A 21,819-nucleotide genomic window follows, 5' to 3' on the forward strand; every position below is an offset into this window, starting at 1 on the left:
TGGTAAAAATCCTCTTTCAGAGTGCAGCTGAGGAATAATTCTTTCTACCAAGAAGATCAAGATATTTAGGCTTCTTGTCCTTGAAAGTTATTTTGTAAAGTCGCTGCATTGTGCACTCTTGAGCAGCGGTGACCTCCAAAGAATTGGGTGACATATGAGTATAAAACACCTCAAAGTCTTTAGTGGGAACTTGATATTTCCTATCAGCTTTCTTTGAGGTAGCTGCAATCATCACTGGAGTAGGCCATAAACTTTGAGCTGGTTCCAGTAAGCCATCATTTATGAGCATGGCTATTCTGTAAGGAGCAGAACAATGTAGAATATCTAAACTTTTATGAGATTTATCAGAAACCATTTGTGACAGTTTTCGGAGTGCCTAGGGCTGTGATTCACCTTGTTACCCTACTGCCTCCCGCATGAGGGAGACTTGCTTATACTTAACTAGGTTAATTGCTCCCTGACACCACGAGCCTGTTAGTCACCCCCTCTGGGTTATTCCAGACCTTATTTTGCTTTGTAGATTAACAATAAGTGCACCCCAGTTCCCAAGCCTCTTTGAAGCATTCCCATGTAGTGTCCAAACACTGATCACTCACAGAAATACCAGGACTGCTGTCCCCAAGGGAGCAGGGTACACACCCATTTGTATGATTCAACTCAGGATCAGCACCTTGTTTAATACTAGAGTACTGAGATATATTTATAGTGAAAACAATAATAAATTTTACCAAAGATTCAAGAGATAGTGAGTAAGGCTAATGGAAACAAAAAGGTTACATATAAAACAATATCATAACATGCCTTCTAGAAACTAAACTTAACAAGCTAATGTCCTGGTAAAGAAGTTTATCTCATCCAAAGTCTTTTGCAGCCTCTTCACCCAAAGCTGGTTGTGATCCTATTTTCACGAATGTAAACACGCTGCCCATTTACTTCCTAGGTGCAGGATAACAAGGTGTCATCTTTGTTCCCCAAGTAGACTCCAGCAAACCTTTGAAGTGTATCTCAAGATAAGGTTATCTTCCCCAACTGTGTTTGCTACCTGTTAGGTACTTTCTTACATTTTTACAATCCTTCATCTGCATTCAGCTTAGATAGGTGATGGAAGACCCATTGTGAATGAGACAATACTTAAGTTTACATTTCAATAACCAGCTACATTGGTACACATCTTTTTGTCGGACAGAAAACTTTTGTCAATTCTGCCATGATACAGACTTTAGAACATAGTTTCAGTATATATACATGAAACTCCTTACAAAGTATCTGTATCACAATGTATCACAACAATATTAATGACTAGTGTGACCCTAGCTTTCATTTAAGACCTTCAATAACATTCAACATTCTTTGGTGAACCAAAATGGACATACCAGAATCAGGACATTCCTGTAACTCCCTTGCCAGTTGGCATTAAGGGGTTCTTGGGTCACACCATTTCAATTGGTATTTCCAGGGCTGCTGCAATCCTCTTTAAAAGATCGTGCAAAGATCTATAACCATATGTTGGTGAGAAGGAAGTTGCTATTACCCCTTCAAAAGCAGGACACAAATTACAGGAGGCTGCTTTGACTGACCATTCTTCCTCAGAGGAAACCTGCTGATGTCGATAGGAGATGTATGAGGTTTCTCATCAGGATGACCAATTTCTGATTACTCAGGTGCTGGCTACCTTTGCCTTGAATTAGATGAAAATGGGTCTCTATAGCCCTGATGAGGAGCCAAAGGGTATCAGTTTGGCCACATCTATTACCCACAAGAGTAACCACATGGTAGCCCAAGGAGGAGGAAACCAAGAAGCATGGGAAGGTACATAATCCTTTACAAGAAGACTTCTGAGATCTGGTTTTAGGACAAACATCCAGTGAGAGATGCACAAGTAAGAAATAAAAGAAATCCCTCCAAACTGGCCAAGGTAGCTGATGAAGTTAATGCGGATTCTTCCAAATAAGGATGAGGAGCTCTTTAAGGAATCTTCATTAAGTGAATACCAGATCAGAAGTTTAATAGGCAGTACTAATGATTCAGCCCTTTAAGATACTGATAATGGATTGTCACCATGAACCAGAAGAAGCGATTCTGAATGAGCAGATACCACTAAATCTCATGGTACCATAAATGAGGGAGCTGAAATAATCAGTACTGATGCTGTAACTGTAGAACCTATTGATACCAGTGTATGTAGTACCAATAAGAAAGCAGTCAAGAAGGTTCTATCCTTGACTTTAGATAGTGTGACCTCCAGAAGAAAACAGGGGTGCGTCCATGTACCAACAATGCAGATACAGGTAAACAACCGTTTTCATGTTCCCTCCACAGGTACTAATGCAGAGAATGGACTAGATGATATATCTGAGGGAAGGGAAGAAAAGGAGACTCCGCCAATTGGAAGGCATGAGATGCATTGTCCTAAGGATGGGGGTTCCACGACCACCACTCCCAAGAGAAGGAGGCGGGTGGTGGTGATCTGGGACTCCCTCCTCAGGGGGACTGAGTCATCTATCTGCCGCCCCAACCGGGAAAACTGAGAAGTCTGCTGCTTGCCAGGAGCTAGGATTCACGATGTGACGGAGAGACTGCCCAGACTCATCAAGCCCTCAGATCACTACCCCTTCCTGCTTGTTCACGTGGGCACCAATGATACTGCCAAGAATGACCTTGAGCAGATCACTGCAGACTATGTGGCTCTGGAAACAAAGATAAAGGAGTTTGAGGCTCAAGTGGTGTTCTCGTCCATCCTCTCTGTGGAAGGAAAAGGCCTGGGTAGAGACCATCAAATCATGGAAGTCAACGAATGGCTACGCAGGTGGTGTCAGAGAGAAGGCTTTGGATTCTTTGACCACAGGATGGTGTTTCAAGAATGAGGAGTGCTAGGCAGAGACGGGCTCCACCTAACAAAGACAGGGAAGAGCATCTTCACAAGCAGGCTGGCTAACCTAGTGAGGAGGGCTTTAAACTACGTTCACCGGGGGAAGGAGACCAAAGCCCAGAGGTAAGTGAGGATGTGGAATACCGGGAGGAAGCAAGAGCAGGAAAGTGTGAGGGGGAGGGCTCCTGCCTCATACTGAGAAAGAGGGACGATCAGCAAGTTATCTCAAGTGCCTATACACAAATTCAAGAAGCCTGGGAAACAAGCAGGGAGAACTGGAAGTCCTGGCACAGTCAAGGAATTATGATGTGATTGGAATAACAGAGACTTGGTGGGATAACTCACATGACTGGAGTACTGTCATGGATAGATATAAACTGTTCAGGAAGGACAGGCAGGGCAGAAAAGCTGGGGGAGTTGCATTGTATGTAAGAGAGCAGTATGACTTCTCAGAGCTCCGGTATGAAACTGCAGAAAAACCTGAGAGTCTCTGGAAGTTTAGAAGTGTGAGCAACAAGGGTGATGTCGTGGTGGGAGTCTGCTATAGACCACCAGACCGGGGGATGAGGTGGACGAGTCTTTCTTCTGGCAACTAATGGAAGTTACTAGATCGCAGGCCCTGGTTCTCATGGGAGACTTCAATCACCCTGATATCTGCTGGGAGAGCAATATAGTGATGCACAGACAATCCAGGAAATTTTTGGAAAATGTAGGGAACAATTTCCTGGTGCAAGTGCTGGAGGAACCAACTAGGGGCAGAGCTCTTCTTGACCTGCTGCTCACAAACCAGGAAGAATTAGTAGGGGAAGCAAAAATGGATGGGAAACTGGGAGGTAGTGATCATGAAATGGTCGAGTTCAGGATCCTGACACGAGGAAGAAAGGAGAGCAGCAGAATACGGACCCTGTACTTCAGAAAAACAGACTTTGACAACCTCAGGGAACTGATGGGCAGGATCCCCTGAGAGAATAACATGAGGGGGAAAGGAGTCCAGGAGAGCTGGCTGTATTTTAAAGAATCCTTATTGAGGTTACAGGAACAAACCATCCCGATGTGTAGAAAGAATAGTAAATATGGCAGGCGACCAGCTTGTCTTAACAGTGAAATCCTTGCTGATCTTAAACACAAAAAAGAGGCTTACAAGAAGTGGAAGTTTGGACAAATGACCAGGGTGGAGTATAAAAATTTTTGCTCAGGCATGCAGGAGTGAAATCAGGAAGGCCATATCACACTTGGAGTTGCAGCTAGCAAGGAATGTTAAGAGTAACAAGAAGGGTTTCTTCAGGTATGTTAGTAACAAGAAGAAAGTCAAGGAAAGTGTGGGCCCCTTGCTGAATGAGGGAGACAACCTAGTGACGGAGGATGTGGAAAAAGCTAATGTACTCAATGCTTTTTTTGCCTGTCTTCACAAACAAGGTCAGCTCCCAGACTACTGCACTGGGCAGTACAGCATGGGGAGGAGGTGACCAGCCCTCTGTGGAGAAAGAAGTAGTTCGGGACTATTTAGAAAAGCTGAACGAGCACAATTGCATGGGGCCAGATGTTCTGCATCCGAGAGTGCTAAAGGAGTTGGCAGATGTGATTGCAGAACCATTGGTCATAATCTTTGAAAACTCATGGCAATCGGGGGAAGTCCCTGACGACTGGGAAAAAGCTAATGTAGTGCCCATCTTTAAAAAAGGGGAGGAGGAGGATCCGGGGAACTACAAGCCAGTCCTCACCTCAGTCCCTTGAAAAATCATGGAGGAGGTCCTCAAGGAATCAATTCTGAAGCACTTAGAGGAGAGGAAAGTGATCAGGAACAGTCTGCATGGATTCACCAAGGGCAAGTCATGCCTGACTAATCTAATTGCCTTCTATGACGAGATAACTGGCTCTGTGGATGAGGGGAAAGCAGTGGACATGTTATTCCTTGTCTTTAGTAAAGCTTTTGACATGGTCTCCCACAGTATTCTTGCCAGCAAGTTAAAGAAGTCTGGGCTGAATGAATGGACTATAAGCTGGACAGAAAGCTGGCTAGAGCATCGGGCTCAACGGGTAGTGATCAATGGCTCCATGTCTAGTTGGCAGCCGTTATCAAGCAGAGTGCCCCAAGAGTCGGTGCTGGGGCCAGTTTTGTTCAATATCTTCATTAATTATCTGGAGGATGGCATAGGTTGCACCCTCAGCAAGTTTGCAGATGACACTAAACTGGGAGGAGAGGTAGATATCCTGGAGGGTAGGGATAGGATACAGAGGAACCTTGACAAATTAGAGGATTGGGCCAAAAGAAATCTGATGAGGTTCAACAAGGACAAGTGCAGAGTCCTGCACTTAGGACGGAAGAATCCATGCACCGCTACAGACTAGGGACCAAATGGCTAGGCAGCAGTTCTGCAGAAAAGGACTAGCGGTTATAGCGGATGAGAAGCTGGATATGAGTCAACAGTGTGCCCTTATTGCCAAGAAGGCCAATGGCATTTGGGGCGGTATAAGTAGGGGTATTGCCAGCAGATCAAGGGACATGATCATTCCCCTCTATTGGATATTGGTGAGGCCTCATCTAGAGTACTGTGTCCAGTTTTGGGCCCTACACTACAAGAAGAGTGTGAAAAAATTGGAAACGTCCAGTGGAGGGCAACAAAAATTATTAGGGGGCTGGAACACATGACTTATGAGGAGAGGCTGAGGGAACTGGGATTATTTAGTCTGCGGAAGAGAAGAATGAGAGGGGATTCGATAGCTGCTTTCAGCTACCTGAAAGGGGGTTCCAAAAAGGATGGATCTAGACTGTTCTCAGTGCTAGCAGATGACAGAACAAGGAGTAATGGTCTCAAGTTACAGTGGGGGTGGTTTAGGTTGGATATTAGGAAAAACTTTTTCACTAGGAGGGTGAAACACTGGAATGGGTTACCTAGGGAGGAAGTGGAATCTCCTTCCTTTGAGGTTTTTAAGGTCAGGCTTGACAAAGCCCTGGCTGGGATGATTTAGTTGGGGACTGGTCCTGCTTTGAGCAGGGGGTTGGACTAGATGACTTCCTGAGGTCCCTTCCAACCCTGATATTCTATAATTCTATGATTCTAGTGCTTGTGTACTTGCTACCGAATCCTTGCATACTGATGGAGCATGTACAGTAGAGAGTACCGTAACCTTCAGAGGTTTACTGAATGCTCAGAATGATCAGAAGTCTCTCTCTGTAATGTACAAAGCTCTTATTGGTATCCTTTAGAACTTCATAGGGCACTTTTCTATGTCTTAAGGTGATCTCATCTTCTTTTTCTTTGAAGAGCTAGGAGAACAAAATTTGTTTCCCTTTTCAGCCAAAGATCCTTTAACTGCTCCAGCAGCACTATTTGTAGAGGGAACACTGGAGACAGACTGATCTGACTGACCAGAATCTGAGTTAGGTCTCATAAATCTGTCCAGGAGTTACACCCTAAATTTAATCTTCATGTTCTTCTGAGACCAATTGGCAAAAGAACAGCAGATAACACATTTACTAGAATTATCCCCCTCACTTTTGATGAGTGTCTCTGGCCAGCCTAGCAATGTTAGACAAGGGGCACATTTTAAAACTGGGAGATTTAGATGGCATAGCTGTCTACTACCCTGCACCAATATCTAAGTAAATGCTAAAACTATCTTAAAATACTAACAAGGAAACTAATCTAAAGCTAACTGACTAAAAAAAAACCCCACTATTTACAACAGATTAAATCCAATGTTAAAACAGAGATAATGGACCTTTAGTGTTCCATCTCTAGCCTAAGGTGCAGCTGAAGGAACTGAAAGCCCTTTATGCCCTCAGGCAGCCAGGGAAGGGGGCATTCTGTGAGCATGTGTGGACCAACTGGACTGCTAACAAGAAAAAAGTTTCTACTTCTGGTATTGGGGGTGCGCGATACCATGACTGCAAGATATACAACCACTCAATGAAGAAGAAAGACTTTTGAGTTCTTTTTATTTGCTTCCTGATAAATCATGTTTTTAAGCTTTTCTCTATATCAAGAAGAGATACAAACATTTTTATAAAAAAAGAAAGATGAGATTCTCATAGTTACATGACTAAACCATAGTACTTCAGAGCAGGAACTAACCACTACCTCAGTGGTTCCCAAACACTTCCAGGTCACAACTCCTTTGGGCTCACCTCTATTAATGCCACCCTCAGGCTGCTGGGGAGGCAGGGGAGACTGCGAGAGAGCCGGCCCTGCACTCACTCTAGGCAGCTGCAGCTCCTACGTGCAACAGGATGGGGGGAGGGAGCGACAGGAAACCCATTCCACACTCTCCTCAGGAAGTGATGGCTCCTGCATCCTGTCATGCTGGACCCAGTTCCCTACTCCAGGTGTTATGATCTGGCATATATGGTCACAACGCCACTCAGGTTTGGCCTATCTGCCCCTCCATAGATGGAGACCCACAACCCATCCACCCCCCGTGACACCCTTTTTGTGACCCCCCTGGGAGTCGTGACCCACAGTTTGGGAACCACTAGGAACAAGTTTCTCTTATGGACAATCAATTCCATAATTGTCCACCATGGAGCTTTTTACACTTTCCTCTGAAGCAGCTGGTTTTGGCTACTGTTAGAGTCAGGACACTGGACGACATGGACCACTGAAACCAATAAGGAACATAGTAAGTGTGAATCACATGTTCAATATTTGAAAGCATATATAATGACATATGCATCCAGCCTATTTCTTTGGTATCAAATGTTGTAGGAACCTATTGCTTCAGGGAGTCAGAAAACTGAAAAACAACTGAATGCACAATGTTGGAAATGTGCCACAAGACATCCATACTCCTGTGTTATTTCTGACTGCAAACCAGAATTCAATTCTTCCTCAACACAGATGAATAGCTCTGGTGTGTTTGTTACTAAATGTTTTGTTTTTTAAATACTTTTTTTTAAAAGGAATGATTTATAATCATTCTTAATTTTTAAATGTGATTTTATAAAATGTTCATAACAGCAATGGCTGAAAATCTAAATAAAACAATTCCCATCACAGCCTGCAACAACCATGATCACACACTGCCTGTTACCTCTTTAATTTTGTCCCTCTTCTCTCGGATGTCCTTATCTGTTGGGTCTTCGCTGTTTATCCCTATGAGGTTTGGTACTGGTACAGGTGGCAGCGGATTGCTGTCTTTCTTTTTCATCTCTTGGGCTACTTTGTTCTTTTCTGTCTGAATCTCTGCTCGAATCTCATCTCGAGATTTCTTCAGCTTCTCTTTTGCCTCCTCTAGAGCTTTTTCATGGTCTGCTCGGATCTTATTTCTCAGGCGTTCCTCTTCTTCTCTAAAGAAACAAATGCTAGTCAGAGGCTGGCTTCATAAAGGAAACAAAACTGTGACAACCCCCCATTAAACAGAAGAAGCCATATTCTGCACTGGTTTATTGTAGCCAATTTTGTTGACTTAGAGTTTCACAGAAGTATGTCAATTTAGAACTTAGTCCCAGTTCTCAAACTGATTCCACACTGTATTTTGCCACAGCTGCAGCAGTAAAACTCAGTTTTGCTTTAGAGCCTTATTTGTTCACAAACCATGAGAGCACTCATCTTTCTGAGACAATGAGTGGTTATTGTAAATCATGTCTCAGTATTTTCCCTTGCCCTTTTATTCAACAGTTTAGAAATAAAAAGACCCCATGTTCTGAATTTCATCTACAGGGCTGACACATGGTTTCATAAATGCATCTCTCCCCCTATATAGGGCACACAAAATTATGCTTAGCAATGACTAATTAAAAAAATACCAAAAAGGGCTCTTCCCTACCTTTTGCTCAATAAAGGGTTGCATCAACAACCTGTTTTATGTGTAACATAGCATACTACAGTAACCCAAAGTCATTCAGGAGACATGGCCTGCAAAAACTACAGGTCCCAGCACAGCAAGTCCCACCCTGATTTGGATGGCTCGTCACTAAAATCAAGGTGGATCATAGCATGCTGAAAACTGCAGTCTCTGGATGCAGCAAAACTGCATTTGGTCTGCTCATTTGGGGCCTTCCAGAATTAGTTTTCATCCAACTATAAAGCGATTTAAAATTTTAAAGTTTAAAAAAACTGTGCCCTCGGGTATTAAAGTCTGCTGCCACTGTCCAACAAATCAGCTGCTTAGCCTTATGAATAGTCCCACCCCTCCACCGCCCCCAAAATTATATACTAGTTAAGGTTGCTTAAGTGCATTCACTAGTAACAAAACCATAAAAATCCAGGATATCATTAGCTTAATCTTCACCCAACCTTTGGAGCATCTAACAATCTTAATTTCACCTTCTTCGCATTACCTTACCCGCATCCTCCAAACCACACAAAATGGGACATTGCAACTATCATCAGCGTGTAGATCCTCTTCTCGCCATGTCTGCCACCTCAGTCCCCCTAGTTCAAGCCCCATTTTTCTTCATGCTTCCTCCATTCAATGTTGCTTCCCCAATACACTCTCACAGTCCTGCTCATCAACTCTCAGTTCCCCATGGTGCTGCTGTTTGGTGTGCTGAGGAACCAGATAGGGGAGTGAATACAGGGTTTGTCTATATGGTGTATTAGTTCACACACTGCAAGGTCATCATGCCAACCCCCAGTTCCGGATCACCGCCAACATCCACTGTCTTCATTCCTGCTCTCACACAGGTCTGGTGCAAGTCGCAGGACCATGCTGACTTCTGCACCTACAAATTTCTTCTCTCCTCCCTTAATTCCAGGGTTTTGGAGCGGAGCCTGGAGCTGGAGCAGCTCCGGAGCCGTGGAGCTGCAGGTTTTTGCCTGAAGCTGGAGCGGAGCTGGAGCACAGCTCCAAAGCCCTGCTCAATTCTACCACTTTTATCACTAAGCAATTTTACTTCTCTACCCTGATGAACCACCACACTTCAGTCACCTATTAAATACCTTCTTAAACCCTCAATTCTCCAGCCCCCACATCCTTACTACACAGGATCTGTCTTTTTCAAAAAGAAAACCAATAAGAGCTGACAGGACCTCCCTACTTCATTCACCCTGCCCTCTTTTCAACTCCCCTACTGCCACTAACACCAAGGTATCTTGTTGGATGTGCTGTTCTGAACCATCAACCAGCCACAGTGGCTTTATTCCATCACAACTCTACCTTCTTCTCAGTAACAATCAAAGTAGAATATTTTTTATAAACAGCAGGAACAGATACCTGTGACGTGTCATTCTACATTCTTTATGAAAATATACTTATGATATGAATATGACATAACCCAGATATACTTTATGCAGGATGGCTCATGTGAGATATCATTGGAAAGGCTATTATTTACTGAATGTGATTATCCAATTTGTATGCCTGTATCATTTCTCAGGTTTCAGAGTAGCAGCCGTGTTAGTCTGTATCCGCAAAAAAGAACAGGAGTACTTGTGGCACCTTAGAGACTAAATAAATTTGTTAGTCTCTAAAATGCCACAGGTACTCTTGTATCATTTCTGTATCTAAAGTTAGGAATACTGACTGTGTATCTGTATTTCAACTACTGTATGCTACTTTGGATGATGCCCACTGCTAACACTTCAGGTACAACAATGGAAAAGCCAGACAGGGTGGATGGCCCACCAGTGAGGACAGTGAAAAGCTTGGTCTTCCTATGGACACTCCATACTGCCACTGACTCCTGGACGCTGTGATACTACAGGGTCAGGTGGTCTTGTCACCTGATACTAAAACATTACCTGGGACTTCTTGTAACTTTCCACTGTAAGGGGAGAGAGGTCAAGTTTGGGAAACAAAGAATTCCCACCTTATGTAAATCCTATTTAAGGGTGGGGAGGAAGGCAAACAAGACTCTTCCTCTCCATGGCCTGTCTGCCCAAGAAGAAAGACTGCAAAAGGGAAGGCAAGGGGGAGAGTCCAGACTAAGACAGGGGTCCAGTCTGAAAAGGAATATTACTGGAACTCTGAAGCACAGAAACATTGCAAACTGCCTGAAACAATATCTAGAGTAAGAAATACTATTTGTAACCAATTCCTTTAGTGAAACTAGCTTAGTTTGCGTGTTTGATTTCATTTGCTTAGTAATATGCTTTGTTCTGTTTGTTACCCCTTTTGCCACTTAAAATCTGCCTTTTATAGTTAATAACATTTGTTTTGTTTATTATTAAATCCAGTTTCTGTAATTTCTAATGGGAGGGGGCAGGAAGTGTGTACACCTCTCTCCACATTGAGGGAGGGGCAAATTTCATAATATATCTTTGGGTCTGTACTCCAAGGAGGTGGGCATCTGAGTGCTGGAGCAAGTCCCTTAAACGGAGTCTTCCCAGAGCTGATCTGCCGCTGGGTGTGACCTGCATGTGTGTAAGAGGACAATTTAAGAGCCTGGCTCAGCAAGACAGGTTAAACAGGTTCTGACTCAAAACAGGCAGACTCAGTTGTATGTCAGCACCATAAGGTGGCTTCCCAAATGGTCCAACCCGTCCCAGTACCTTACACCCAAAAATATTAAAAGAATTCTCTGACCATCTCTCTGAACCATTAATGTGGATTTTTAGCAAAGGTTGTAACACTGGCAAAGAGCATAGGAAAAAAACTAATGTTCTACCAATATTTTAAAAGAGTAAATGGAATGACCCGGGAAACTACAGATGAGTTAATTTGATATCAGTCATCGGCAAAATCACGGAAAGGTTGATATGAGAGGCAATTAGTAAACAATTAAAAGACGGTAGCATAATTATTCCTCATCGACATGGTTTTATGGAAAATAGGTTTTCTCTACCAAAGTTTTTTGATGAAATTAGAGGTTTGTTTAAGGTAACTGAATCCTGCAAACAAACAGTCTGCATGCAGCTGACAGCCAACTGACAGCCACAGTATTTGCTTTTGGTAAAAATCAATCATTGTGCTGTGACAGTGAGAAACTAAAAGCAACACAGAATGTGCAGTTATGGGAAGAAAGAATGCATAGTCTTATGCCCAGACAGAGAGTGAAATCAAACTATAGAGAATTTAAGGAAATGTAAGGGCACTGGCACTGCTGCCTCTCTTGCCTCATCTGTACCTTAGGAAGGAGGATAATGGCTACTCTGATTTGTATTCCCACCCCTCCATAAACACCTCTCCCTCATAAAATCATTTTGGTACAATGCAGCCAGTGATAATGTTAATTATTATACACTTCTCAAATTGTTTGTTAAAAGTTTATGCTAATGTTAAGTTGTGAAAGAATAAAACATGGCGCTGGATGCCACTCACCACCCAAATCCATGAAAATATGTTTGATAAGTTTGTTTGTGCTAGAAACAGAATTTTCCTGCCGATCTACCGCTGGACTGCACCATAGGTTAGGTTGATATAGTGGTGTCTCTCAGGGGTGTGAATTTTTCATATCCCTGAGAGACATAACTATACAAATGTAAATTCCTAGTGTAGATGAGGCCTAAGTTAAAAACCTGGAACAGTAAAAGTCCTGTGATAAGTAGCCAATATATTGCTACACACAAAAGAAAGTAGAAAAAAAGGCAAACACAATTCTTCAAATCCTTAGATAAAGACAAGTATTAGGTTAAAAAGAAAACATTTTATACCATTTAATATTTTTTGTTTTGCTGCAGTAATTCAAGAAAAACAGGATTCTGAATGAACTTAAACTGTTATTAACTGCAGTTATAGATAATATGAAACACAATGGGTACATATATATTCATAAACATTCAAAAAACTTTAAAAAAAATACTCAAATAGAGAAATGCTTAGCTTCATTGCCAATGAGTATTTGCTGGATTGGTACACGGCATGTGTTATAGACCACTGGATCAGAAGGATGAGGTAGACAAGGCTTTCTTCGGACAACTAACTGAAGTTTCCAGATCACAGGCCCTGGTACTAATGGGGGACTTCAATCACCCTGACATTTGCTGGGAGAGCAATACAGCAATGTTCAGACAATCCAGGAAGTTTTTGGAGTGTGTCCTCGTACAAGTGCTGGAGCAACCAACAAGAGGCCATGCTCCTCTTGACCTGCTGCTTACAAACAGGGAAGAATTGCTAGGGGAAGTAGAAATGGGTGGCAACCTAGGCAGCAGTGACCATGAAATGGTTGAGTTCAGGTTCCTCACAAAACAAAGAAAGGAAAGTAGCAAAATATGGACCCTGGACTTCAGAAAAGCAGACTTTGACTCCATTAGGGAACTGATGGGCAGAATCCCCTGGGAAGCTAATATGGGGGAGAAAGGAGTCCAGGAGAACTGACTGTATTTTAAAGAAGCCTTATTAAGGGAGCAGGAACAAACCATTCTGAAGTGCAAAAGGAATAGCAAATATGGCAGGTGACCAGATTGGCTTAACAGTGAAATCTTCGGTGAGCTTAAACTCAGAAAGGAAGCTTACAAGAAGTGGAAATTTGGACAGATGACTAGGAAAGAGTATAAAAACATTGCTAGAGCATGCAGGAGTGTAATCAGGAAGGCCAAGGCACAATTGCAGTTGCACCTAGCAAGGGATGTGAAGGGTAACAAGAAAGGTTTCTACAGGTATGTTAGCAATAAAGTCAATGAACATGTGGGACCCTTACTGAATGGGGGAGGCAACCTAGTGACAGATGATGTAGAAAAAGCTGAAGTACTCGAGGCTTTTTTTGCCTTGGTCTTAGAATAATAGAATCATAGAATATCAGGGTTGGAAGGGACCTCAGGAGATCATCTAGTCCAAAGCAGGACCAATCCCCAGTTAAATCACGGACAAAGTCAACTCCCAGACTGCTGCACTGGGCAACACAGTATGGGGAGGAGGAGAGCAGCCTTCAGTGATGAAAGAACAGGTTAAGGACTATTAAGAAAAGCTGTATGTGCACAAGTCCATGGGTCCAGATCTAATGCATCCAAGGATGCTGAGGGTGTTGGCCGATGTGACTGCAGAGCCTTGGCCACTATCTTTGAAAATTCGTGGTGATCGGGAGAGGTCCTGGACGATTGGAAAAGGCAATTATAGTGCCCATATTTTAAAAAAGGGAAGAAAGAGAACCCAGGGAACTACAGCCTCACTTCAGTCCCCGGAAAAATCATGGAACAGGTGCTCAAGAAATCCATTTTGAAGCACTTGCAGGAAAGAAAGTTGATCAGGAATAGTCAACATGGATTCACCAAGGGCAAGTCATGCCTGACCATCCTGATTGCCTTCTATGATGAGATAACTGGCTCTGTGGATATGGGGAAAGCAGTGGCTGTGATATATCTGGACTTTGGCTAAGCTTTTGATACGGTTTCCCAGAGTATTCTTGCCAGCAAGTTAAAAAAATATGGATTGGACGAATGGACTATAAGGTGGATAGAAAGCTGGCTAGATTGTCGGGCTCAACAGGTAGTGATCAACAGCTCGATGTCTAGTTGGCAGCCGGTATCAAGTGGAGTGTCTCAGGGGTTGGTCCAGTTTTGTTCAACATCTTTATCAATGATCTGGATGATGGAATTAATTGCACCTTCAGCAAGTTTGCAGAGGATACTAAGCTGGGGGGAGAGGTAGATATGCTGGAGGGTAAGGATAGGTCCAGTGTGACCTAAAGAAATTGGAGAATTGGGCCAAAAGAAATCTGATGAGGTTCAACAAGGACAAGTGCAGAGTCCTGCACTTAGGAAGGAAGAATCCCATGCACCGCTACAGGCTGGGGACCGACTGGCTAAGCAGCAGTTCTGTAGAAAAGGACCTGGGGATTACAGTGAATGAGAAGCTGGATACGAGTCAGCAGTGTGCCCTCGTTGCCAAGAAGGCCAACGGCATATTAGGAGCATTGCCAGGAGATCGAGGGAAGTGATTATTCCCCTCTATTCGGAACTGGTAAGGCCACACCTGGAGTACTGCGTCCAGTTTTGGTCCCCGCACTACAGAAGGGATGTGGACAAATTGGAGTGAGTTCAGCGGAGGGCAACGAAAATGAATAAGGGACTGCAGCACATGACTTGCATAGAGAGGCTGAGGGAACTGGGATTATTTAGTCTGCAGAAGAGAGGAGTCGGGGGGATTTGATAGCAGCCTTCAACTACCTGAAGAGGGGGTTCCAAAGAGGATGGAGCTAGGCTGTTCTCAGTGGTGGCAGAAGACAGAAGTAGCAGCAATGGTCTCAAGTTGCAGTGGGGGAGGTTTAGGTTGGATATTAGGAAACACTATTTCACTTGGAGGGTGGTGAAGCACTGGAATGGGTTACCTAGGGAGGTGGTGGAATCTCCATCCTTAGAGGTTTTTAAGGCCCAGCTTGACAAAGCCTTGGCTGGGATGATTTAGTTGGTGTCGGTCCTGCTTTGAGCAGGGGATTGGACTAGATGACCTCCTGAGGTCTCTTCTAACCCAAATAGTCTATTATTCTAGGAATAAAACACAACTAGTGACAGAGATTGATATCCTCTGGCATCTAGCTTTGGTAGCTATGTCACCTCTTGATTATAGTTACTATACAGAAGACTTGCAAATACAGCATATTTTTCACTTTTCCTGCCAATAACTGAAAAAGCAAACACATTTATGAAACAATAGTACAGGCTCACTGCGTAGGGATCCTCGAAGACTCTTTCCAAGTACTGTGTCCAGGTACCTCAGACACTGGTAAAACACTTACATGAGTGATAGCAAGCACCCATTCTTGGCCTGCTGCTCAGAAACACAAGCCAGACTGATCTGCCAATGTCATGCCCTAGGGCCCATGTAACCCAGCTCTGGTATAAATCACAGTAACGAACCAAAATCCAAAGGACTCATCTTGATTGCCCAGTACAGCTGAGTACCTGGAACGTACATCAAACACATGCCCCGTATGTGGGAAATGGAGAATACTGTGTAGTTACACAACAGTTACAACAGAATTAGAGAGGGAAAGTATTCCCAATTAACCAGTTCAATTGGTGATTTATTCCTAAATTCAAAACTATGAATACATCAATCAAAATCATACCCATACTCAAATTTGTGGAGCCAGGGGTAATAAGTCACCCACACTTTGGTCTAAGTCCAGTGGTGAGCTGGAGCCGGTTCTCACCGGTTCGCGCCAACCGGTTGTTAAATTTTGAACCAGTTTTAGAACCAGTTGTTAACCTGCTTCCCTGCAGGGGGCGCTGAGGCTTTGATGGGCTCCGGCCAGGAAGTGATGTAATTCCTCCTCCAGCTGCCGGGGGCGCAACGCTGCGGGAGCCATGTGGGCTGCCGCCTGGCCCTTTGCACGAGCCCTGTTGCTTCTGCTGCTCCTCTGGCCCTGGGGCTCCCGATGCTGCCTGGTGGGTCCCCGGCTGCTCTGCTGGGCCTGGGCTGCGTCCTGCTGCTCTCCCCGTAACCGCCACCCTGCCCTCCACCCACCTCCGCACCCCCTGCCCGCAGCCAGCCCCTGCCTCCAGCCACCCCTGCACCACGCACCCCCTGCCCTGCCCGCACCAGCCCTTGCTGCACCCTCTGCCCTGCCCGCAGCCAGCCTGTCTCCAGCCACCCCCACACCCCCTGCCTGCAGCCAGCCCCCACCACACACACACCCTGCCCTGCCCGCAGCCAGCCCCCGCCGCACGCATCCCCTGCCCTGCCCGCAGCCAGCCCCCGCCGCACGCATCCCCTGCCCTGCCCGCAGCCAGCCCCCGCCGCACGCATCCCCTGCCCTGCCCGCAGCCAGCCCCCGCCGCACGCATCCCCTGCCCTGCCCGCAGCCAGCCCCCATCTCCAGCCACCCCCGCACCTCCTGCCCTGCCTGCAGCCAGCCCCCATCTCCAGCCACCCCCGCACCCCCTGCCCTGCCCGCAGCCAGCCCCTGCCACATGCACCCCTTGCCCCGCCCGCCACCAGTCCCTGCCTTGTCTCCAGCCAACCCTGCAACCCCTGCCTGCAGCCAGCCCCTGCCACACCCCCGCCCTGTATCCAGCCAAGCCCTGCCGCATGCACCCCCTGCCTTGCCTGCAGCCTACCCGTCGCCAGCCAGCCCCACAACCCCTTGCCTCCAGCCAACCCCGCACCTTCCTGTCTCCAGCCAGCTCCGCACCCCCTTGCCTCCAGCCAACCCCACACTTTCCTGTCTCCAGCCAGCTCCACTCCCCCTGCCCTGCCCACAGCTAGCCCTGCCCCACACCCCTGTCTGCAGCTGGCCCCACGTCCACTGGTGCCCTGCAGTTCCCAGGGCAGTAACCCTGCACACCTGCTTCAATGAGGGGGGCAGGGAGCAGCTGGGACCCACACATGTGCACACTCTAGGATGACCAGACAGCAAGTGTGAAAAATCAGGACAGGAGTTGGGGGGGGGGGGGTAATAAGAGCCTATATAAGAAAAAGACCCCAAAATCGGAACTGTCCCTATAAAATCGGGACATCTGGTCACCCTAGCACATCCCCAGGGAGTGGCGGGGACCCACACATGTGAAACGGAGCTCATCTCTAATTCAGGCACATCTTTTAAAAAAAGAACTTTAGGCAGGGTTAACATACATCCGTATTTTCCCGGACAGGTCAGGCTTTTTGGTTCTTAAATCGCCGTCCGGGAAAATACGGACATATGGTAACCCTGTTGGTACAAAAAATACATACTGGGGCACATCCCTTAAATCAGAACTTTTTATAGGGAACCGGTTGTTAAGATTTTGGCAGCTCATCACTGTCTAAGGCTATGTAATTACTCCCTAATTTTACAGTATCTGTTGCTAAATTAAATCTACATTTAAAATCTTTGTTAAAACAAAATACAAAACACTTAATTCACATGAAAAAAAAATACAGTAGATAATCCAATAGAACACATTAAAACCAATTAGCTAGTGAAATCAAATAAATACAATTAGGAAACATCCAGCTGTGGCATTTATTTTTAAGATATTGTTGTGGCTACAAACACTGATAACTGTAGTAATGCTTATAATGTGTTGTAAGATAAAGTGTATGTTAAAGGATTGGCAAAAGAAACAGGAAAAGAAATTAGCACCGGAGGATACCTCTTTACTCCATCATGTAAAGTAATCAACATCCTATATTTCCAAAGGTGTCAAAGGGGGGAAGTGCCTGGAGTACCATAAAAACAACTAAATACTAAGCTTCTAAAATCGAGACGGAGACACCCCCTCAAAATGCAACACAGGAAAATTTCTAATGACTTTTTTTCTAATGATTTACAATCAAAACTGGACTTTGAATGAAAAACCCATGTTTAAAGAAAAAAGAATTGCTGACAATCATTATGCTCTCCAAACCACCCACCCCCAACAGATTAAGGTGAAAGCACATATTAACATACAACACTGAAGTATAAAAAATGAAGGACTCCTAAATAGTAAGATTATAAACTTTTTTAGCTATATTTCAATGATTTCTAATTATGGATAGTGAATGAGTTTAGGTGAGGTAACACTTAGTATGTTTTTGACTATTCTTCGACATTAATTAGTGATTTGTTTAAAATGATATTATTGCTGGCAAGACAGGTAATGTGTTATGTTGGAAGACATATCTAAGAGGTGCACAAGTAGGTAATGATAATTAAAAAAAAAAACTTTTTCCTGGGATGACCCAGGCCAGAGTGACACAAAACAACATGAAAGACACAAGATAAAGGAGGTAATATCTTTTATGGACCAACTCCGATCGATGGAAGATATAAGCTTTAAAGCTACACAGAGCTCTTCTTCAGGTCCTTCATATCCTGGGACCAACATGGCTACAACAATATTGCAGACAAAACAACATGACATAGAAATTGTAAAACCGTCAGTAAAAAATACAGAAGTTAGGTAACTGATGCTTACTCATGCGTAATGTATGGTTATATAAAAAATTAAGAACTGATGTGCTAAAGCCAATTGCAAAAAGGTTAAGTAATCTGGAATGTGGAAATGTATAAAAAACTCAAGTGAACAATGCCCAAACAGGAGAAACACCAGACCAGAAACTTAAGGAACAAGACTAGAAGACAAGACCAAGGGAACAGAAGAGGTGATGACCATCATAAAGTACAGAAGGACTTCCTAGTGCCCTGGAAAGTGGTAACTTGGGTCCCTACCAATTCCATCTTGTTTGTTGTTTGTCATCTGGCAGAAATGTATGTTCAGACACTATACATGACAATAAATCAGTCTGAAATTGTATAAATAAAAGGAAAAAATTGTGTGGACTTTCCCCCCACATCTATAAGACATTGACATAGTCCTATGTGACATTCTGATAACAACTTAGCACTATACAAAAACCAACTGAGCCCATATCTAGTGGATTAAAAACTACTAACTGACAGATCTGAAAACGTAATTGTAAATGGGGGAATCATCAGCCTATGGATTTTTTCTAGTGGGGTCCTGCAGGGAACTATTTAATCAATTCAATGTGACCCAATGATCTTGAAGGAAATATAAAATCATTGCTACCAAAAGTTTGCAAATAACTCAAAACTTGGTAGAGTGGTAAACAATGCCGGAGACAGGTAATATATACACAGCAATCTATATCTTTGCAGGCAGATCTATAAAAACAACAGTGGACAAGAAGCTGGATATGAGTAAGCAGTGTGCACTTGTTGCCAAGAAGGTCAATGGCATATTGGGCTGTATTAGTAGGAACATTGCCAGCAGATCGAGGGAAGTGATTATTCCCCTTTCTTCAGCACTGGTGAGGCCACACCGGGAGTACTGCGTCCAGTTTTGGTCCCCCCACTACAGAAGGGATATAGACAAATTGGAGCAAGTTCAGCGGAGGGCAATGAAAATGATTAGGGGTTTTTAAGGCCCAGCTTGACAAAGCCTTGCCTGGGATGATCTAGTTGGTGTTGGTCCTGCTTTGAGCAGGGGATTGTACTAGATGACCTCCTGAGGTCTCTTCCAACCCTAATATTCTGTGATTCTATGAATAGGTTTCTGGGGGTCCACCAAGCAGAGCTGGCCTTAGACTCGCTGGGGCCCAGGCCTGAAGTCCCAGAGCCACACCATCCCACAAGGGCTGAAGCCCAGACCCTGAGCAGCTGAGCTTCGCAGATCCCCTGTGGTATGGGACCCCAGACAATTGCCCTGCTTGCTACCCCCAAATGCTGACCCTGGCTTTTAGATGCAGAAAAACTGTTATTTTGGCACAGGTGAGCTATGGAGTTTTTATAGCATGTGGAGAGCGGGCACCTCAGAAAAATGCCCGTCATTAAAAAGTACAATTTTATAAAATGGACAAAAAATGAAAGTAAAATGTAAACCAACTTGCATAAAGTTTTCGTTAAATATATCTTAAAAGAAACCACACTCTACCTAAAATTTAGTCAAAACCCAAAAGAATTAAAAGTAGCTCCAGGTGCTATAAAGGTCTCTAAGTTCTCCCTAATAGTTGTAGCTTTACAATCACATTTTCCTTTGTTTTTCCTCCACTGTTGTGTGAATTGATTGTGATTTAGAGCTGCTCTGTAATGATTTATAAATACTGCATGTTCATGTGGTCATTGGGATGTTTACTATATGAATATATTGATTTAGAGTAAAAGTGGGCTATCAGGAAAACAAACAAAGGGAAAAGAATGGGTCAAGATACAACACACACACACACACACACACACACACACACACACACACACACACACTCTTTAGAAACACTTGAAGACCATTAAAGGAGAATGACAGCACTGTTAACTGAGGATTTGCCTCCTCTCCAGTCAATCTGCAAAACTAGTTTCAAATAGGACAGGAAGAAGCAAAGGCAATCAGAAGAACTGTAGCAGATTTAAAAAGGAAGACACTCAAAAGAGGTTTCAGAGTAGCAGCCGTGTTAGTCTGTATTCGCAAAAACAAAAGGAGTACTTGCGGCACCTTAGAGACTAACAAATTTATTTGAGCATAAGCTTTCGTGAGCTACAGCTCACTTCATCGGATGCATTTGGTGGAAAATACAGAGGGGAGATTGATATACACACACAGAGAACATGAAACAATGGGTTTATCATACACACTGTAAGGAGAGTTTCAGAGTAGCAGCCGTGTTAGTCTGTATTCGCAAAAAGAAAAGGAGTACTTGTGGCACCTTAGAGACTAACAAATTTATTAGAGCATAAGCTTTCGTGAGCTACAGCTCACTTCATCGGATGCATTTGGTGGAAAAAACAGAGGAGAGATTTATATACACACACACAGAGAACATGAAACAATGGGTTTATCATACACACTGTAAGGAGAGTGATCACTTAAGATAAGCCATCACCAGCAGCAGGGGGGGGAAAGGAGGAAAACCTTTCATGGTGACAAGCAAGGTAGGCTATTTCCAGCAGTTAACAAGAATATCTGAGGAACAGTGGGGGGTGGGGTGGGGGGGGAGAAATAACATGGGGAAATAGTTTTACTTTGTGTAATGACTCATCCATTCCCAGTCTCTATTCAAGTCTAAGTTAATTGTATCTAGTTTGCAAATTAATTCCAATTCAGCAGTCTCTCGTTCGAGTCTGTTTTTGAAGCTTTTTTGTTGAAGGATAGCCACTCTTAGGTCCGTAATCGAGTGACCAGAGAGATTGAAGTGTTCTCCAACTGGTTTTTGAATGTTATAATTCTTGACGTCTGATTTGTGTCCATTCATTCTTTTACGTAGAGACTGTCCAGTTTGACCAATGTACATGGCACTCAATGTACACGTACTCAAAAGAGGGTGGGTGGTTGTTCAGAGAAACCTGAATGAGACATAAGACACCCTGCTGGAGCCTGAAGAAAGGCAGGTCTGCTTAGGTTACCATCAGGGATGATAACCCTTTAGGTAAGAGAGACATGCATGCAGCCTATTTGTTGTTTTAAAATCCCTTTTTTTTCCCCTTATGCTTTCTTCCTACTGCTAAAATTAATAGTATTTACTGGTCACAGAACCGCAGGTACCTCAATTCAGTTTGACTCGCTGGGTGAGAACAGTTGATACACATGGTACTGCAACACGCGTTTAAGATTGGCAGAACTGCAAAAATCCAGCCTGGAACAATTAAAGACATGAGGCTGAACACTTGAGGGGGTGCTATCAGGGAAACAAAGGTACAGATAGCACCATAATCATGA

The 21,819-nt window shown here is 44.0% G+C and overlaps 1 protein-coding gene across 4 annotated transcripts in view; it reads right to left on the reverse strand.

Moving 5' to 3' along the window:
- Positions 1 to 21,819, reverse strand: part of MAN1A2 (mannosidase alpha class 1A member 2) — a 297,759-nt gene that overhangs the window by 224,913 nt on the left and 51,027 nt on the right. For 3 of the 4 annotated variants that reach the window (XM_038396404.2, XM_038396395.2, XM_038396420.2), the window contains exon 2: positions 7,901 to 8,156. In XM_038396404.2, the coding sequence (XP_038252332.1) occupies positions 7,901 to 8,156 (256 nt within the window). Of the gene's footprint in view, positions 1 to 7,900; positions 8,157 to 9,154; positions 9,893 to 21,819 lie in introns of those variants that run through there. The other variant, XM_038396413.2, reaches the window with a different exon arrangement.

Source organism: Dermochelys coriacea, chromosome 1 (genome assembly GCF_009764565.3).
Source record: "Dermochelys coriacea isolate rDerCor1 chromosome 1, rDerCor1.pri.v4, whole genome shotgun sequence".
In the NCBI taxonomy this organism is placed as follows: Eukaryota; Metazoa; Chordata; order Testudines; family Dermochelyidae; genus Dermochelys; species Dermochelys coriacea.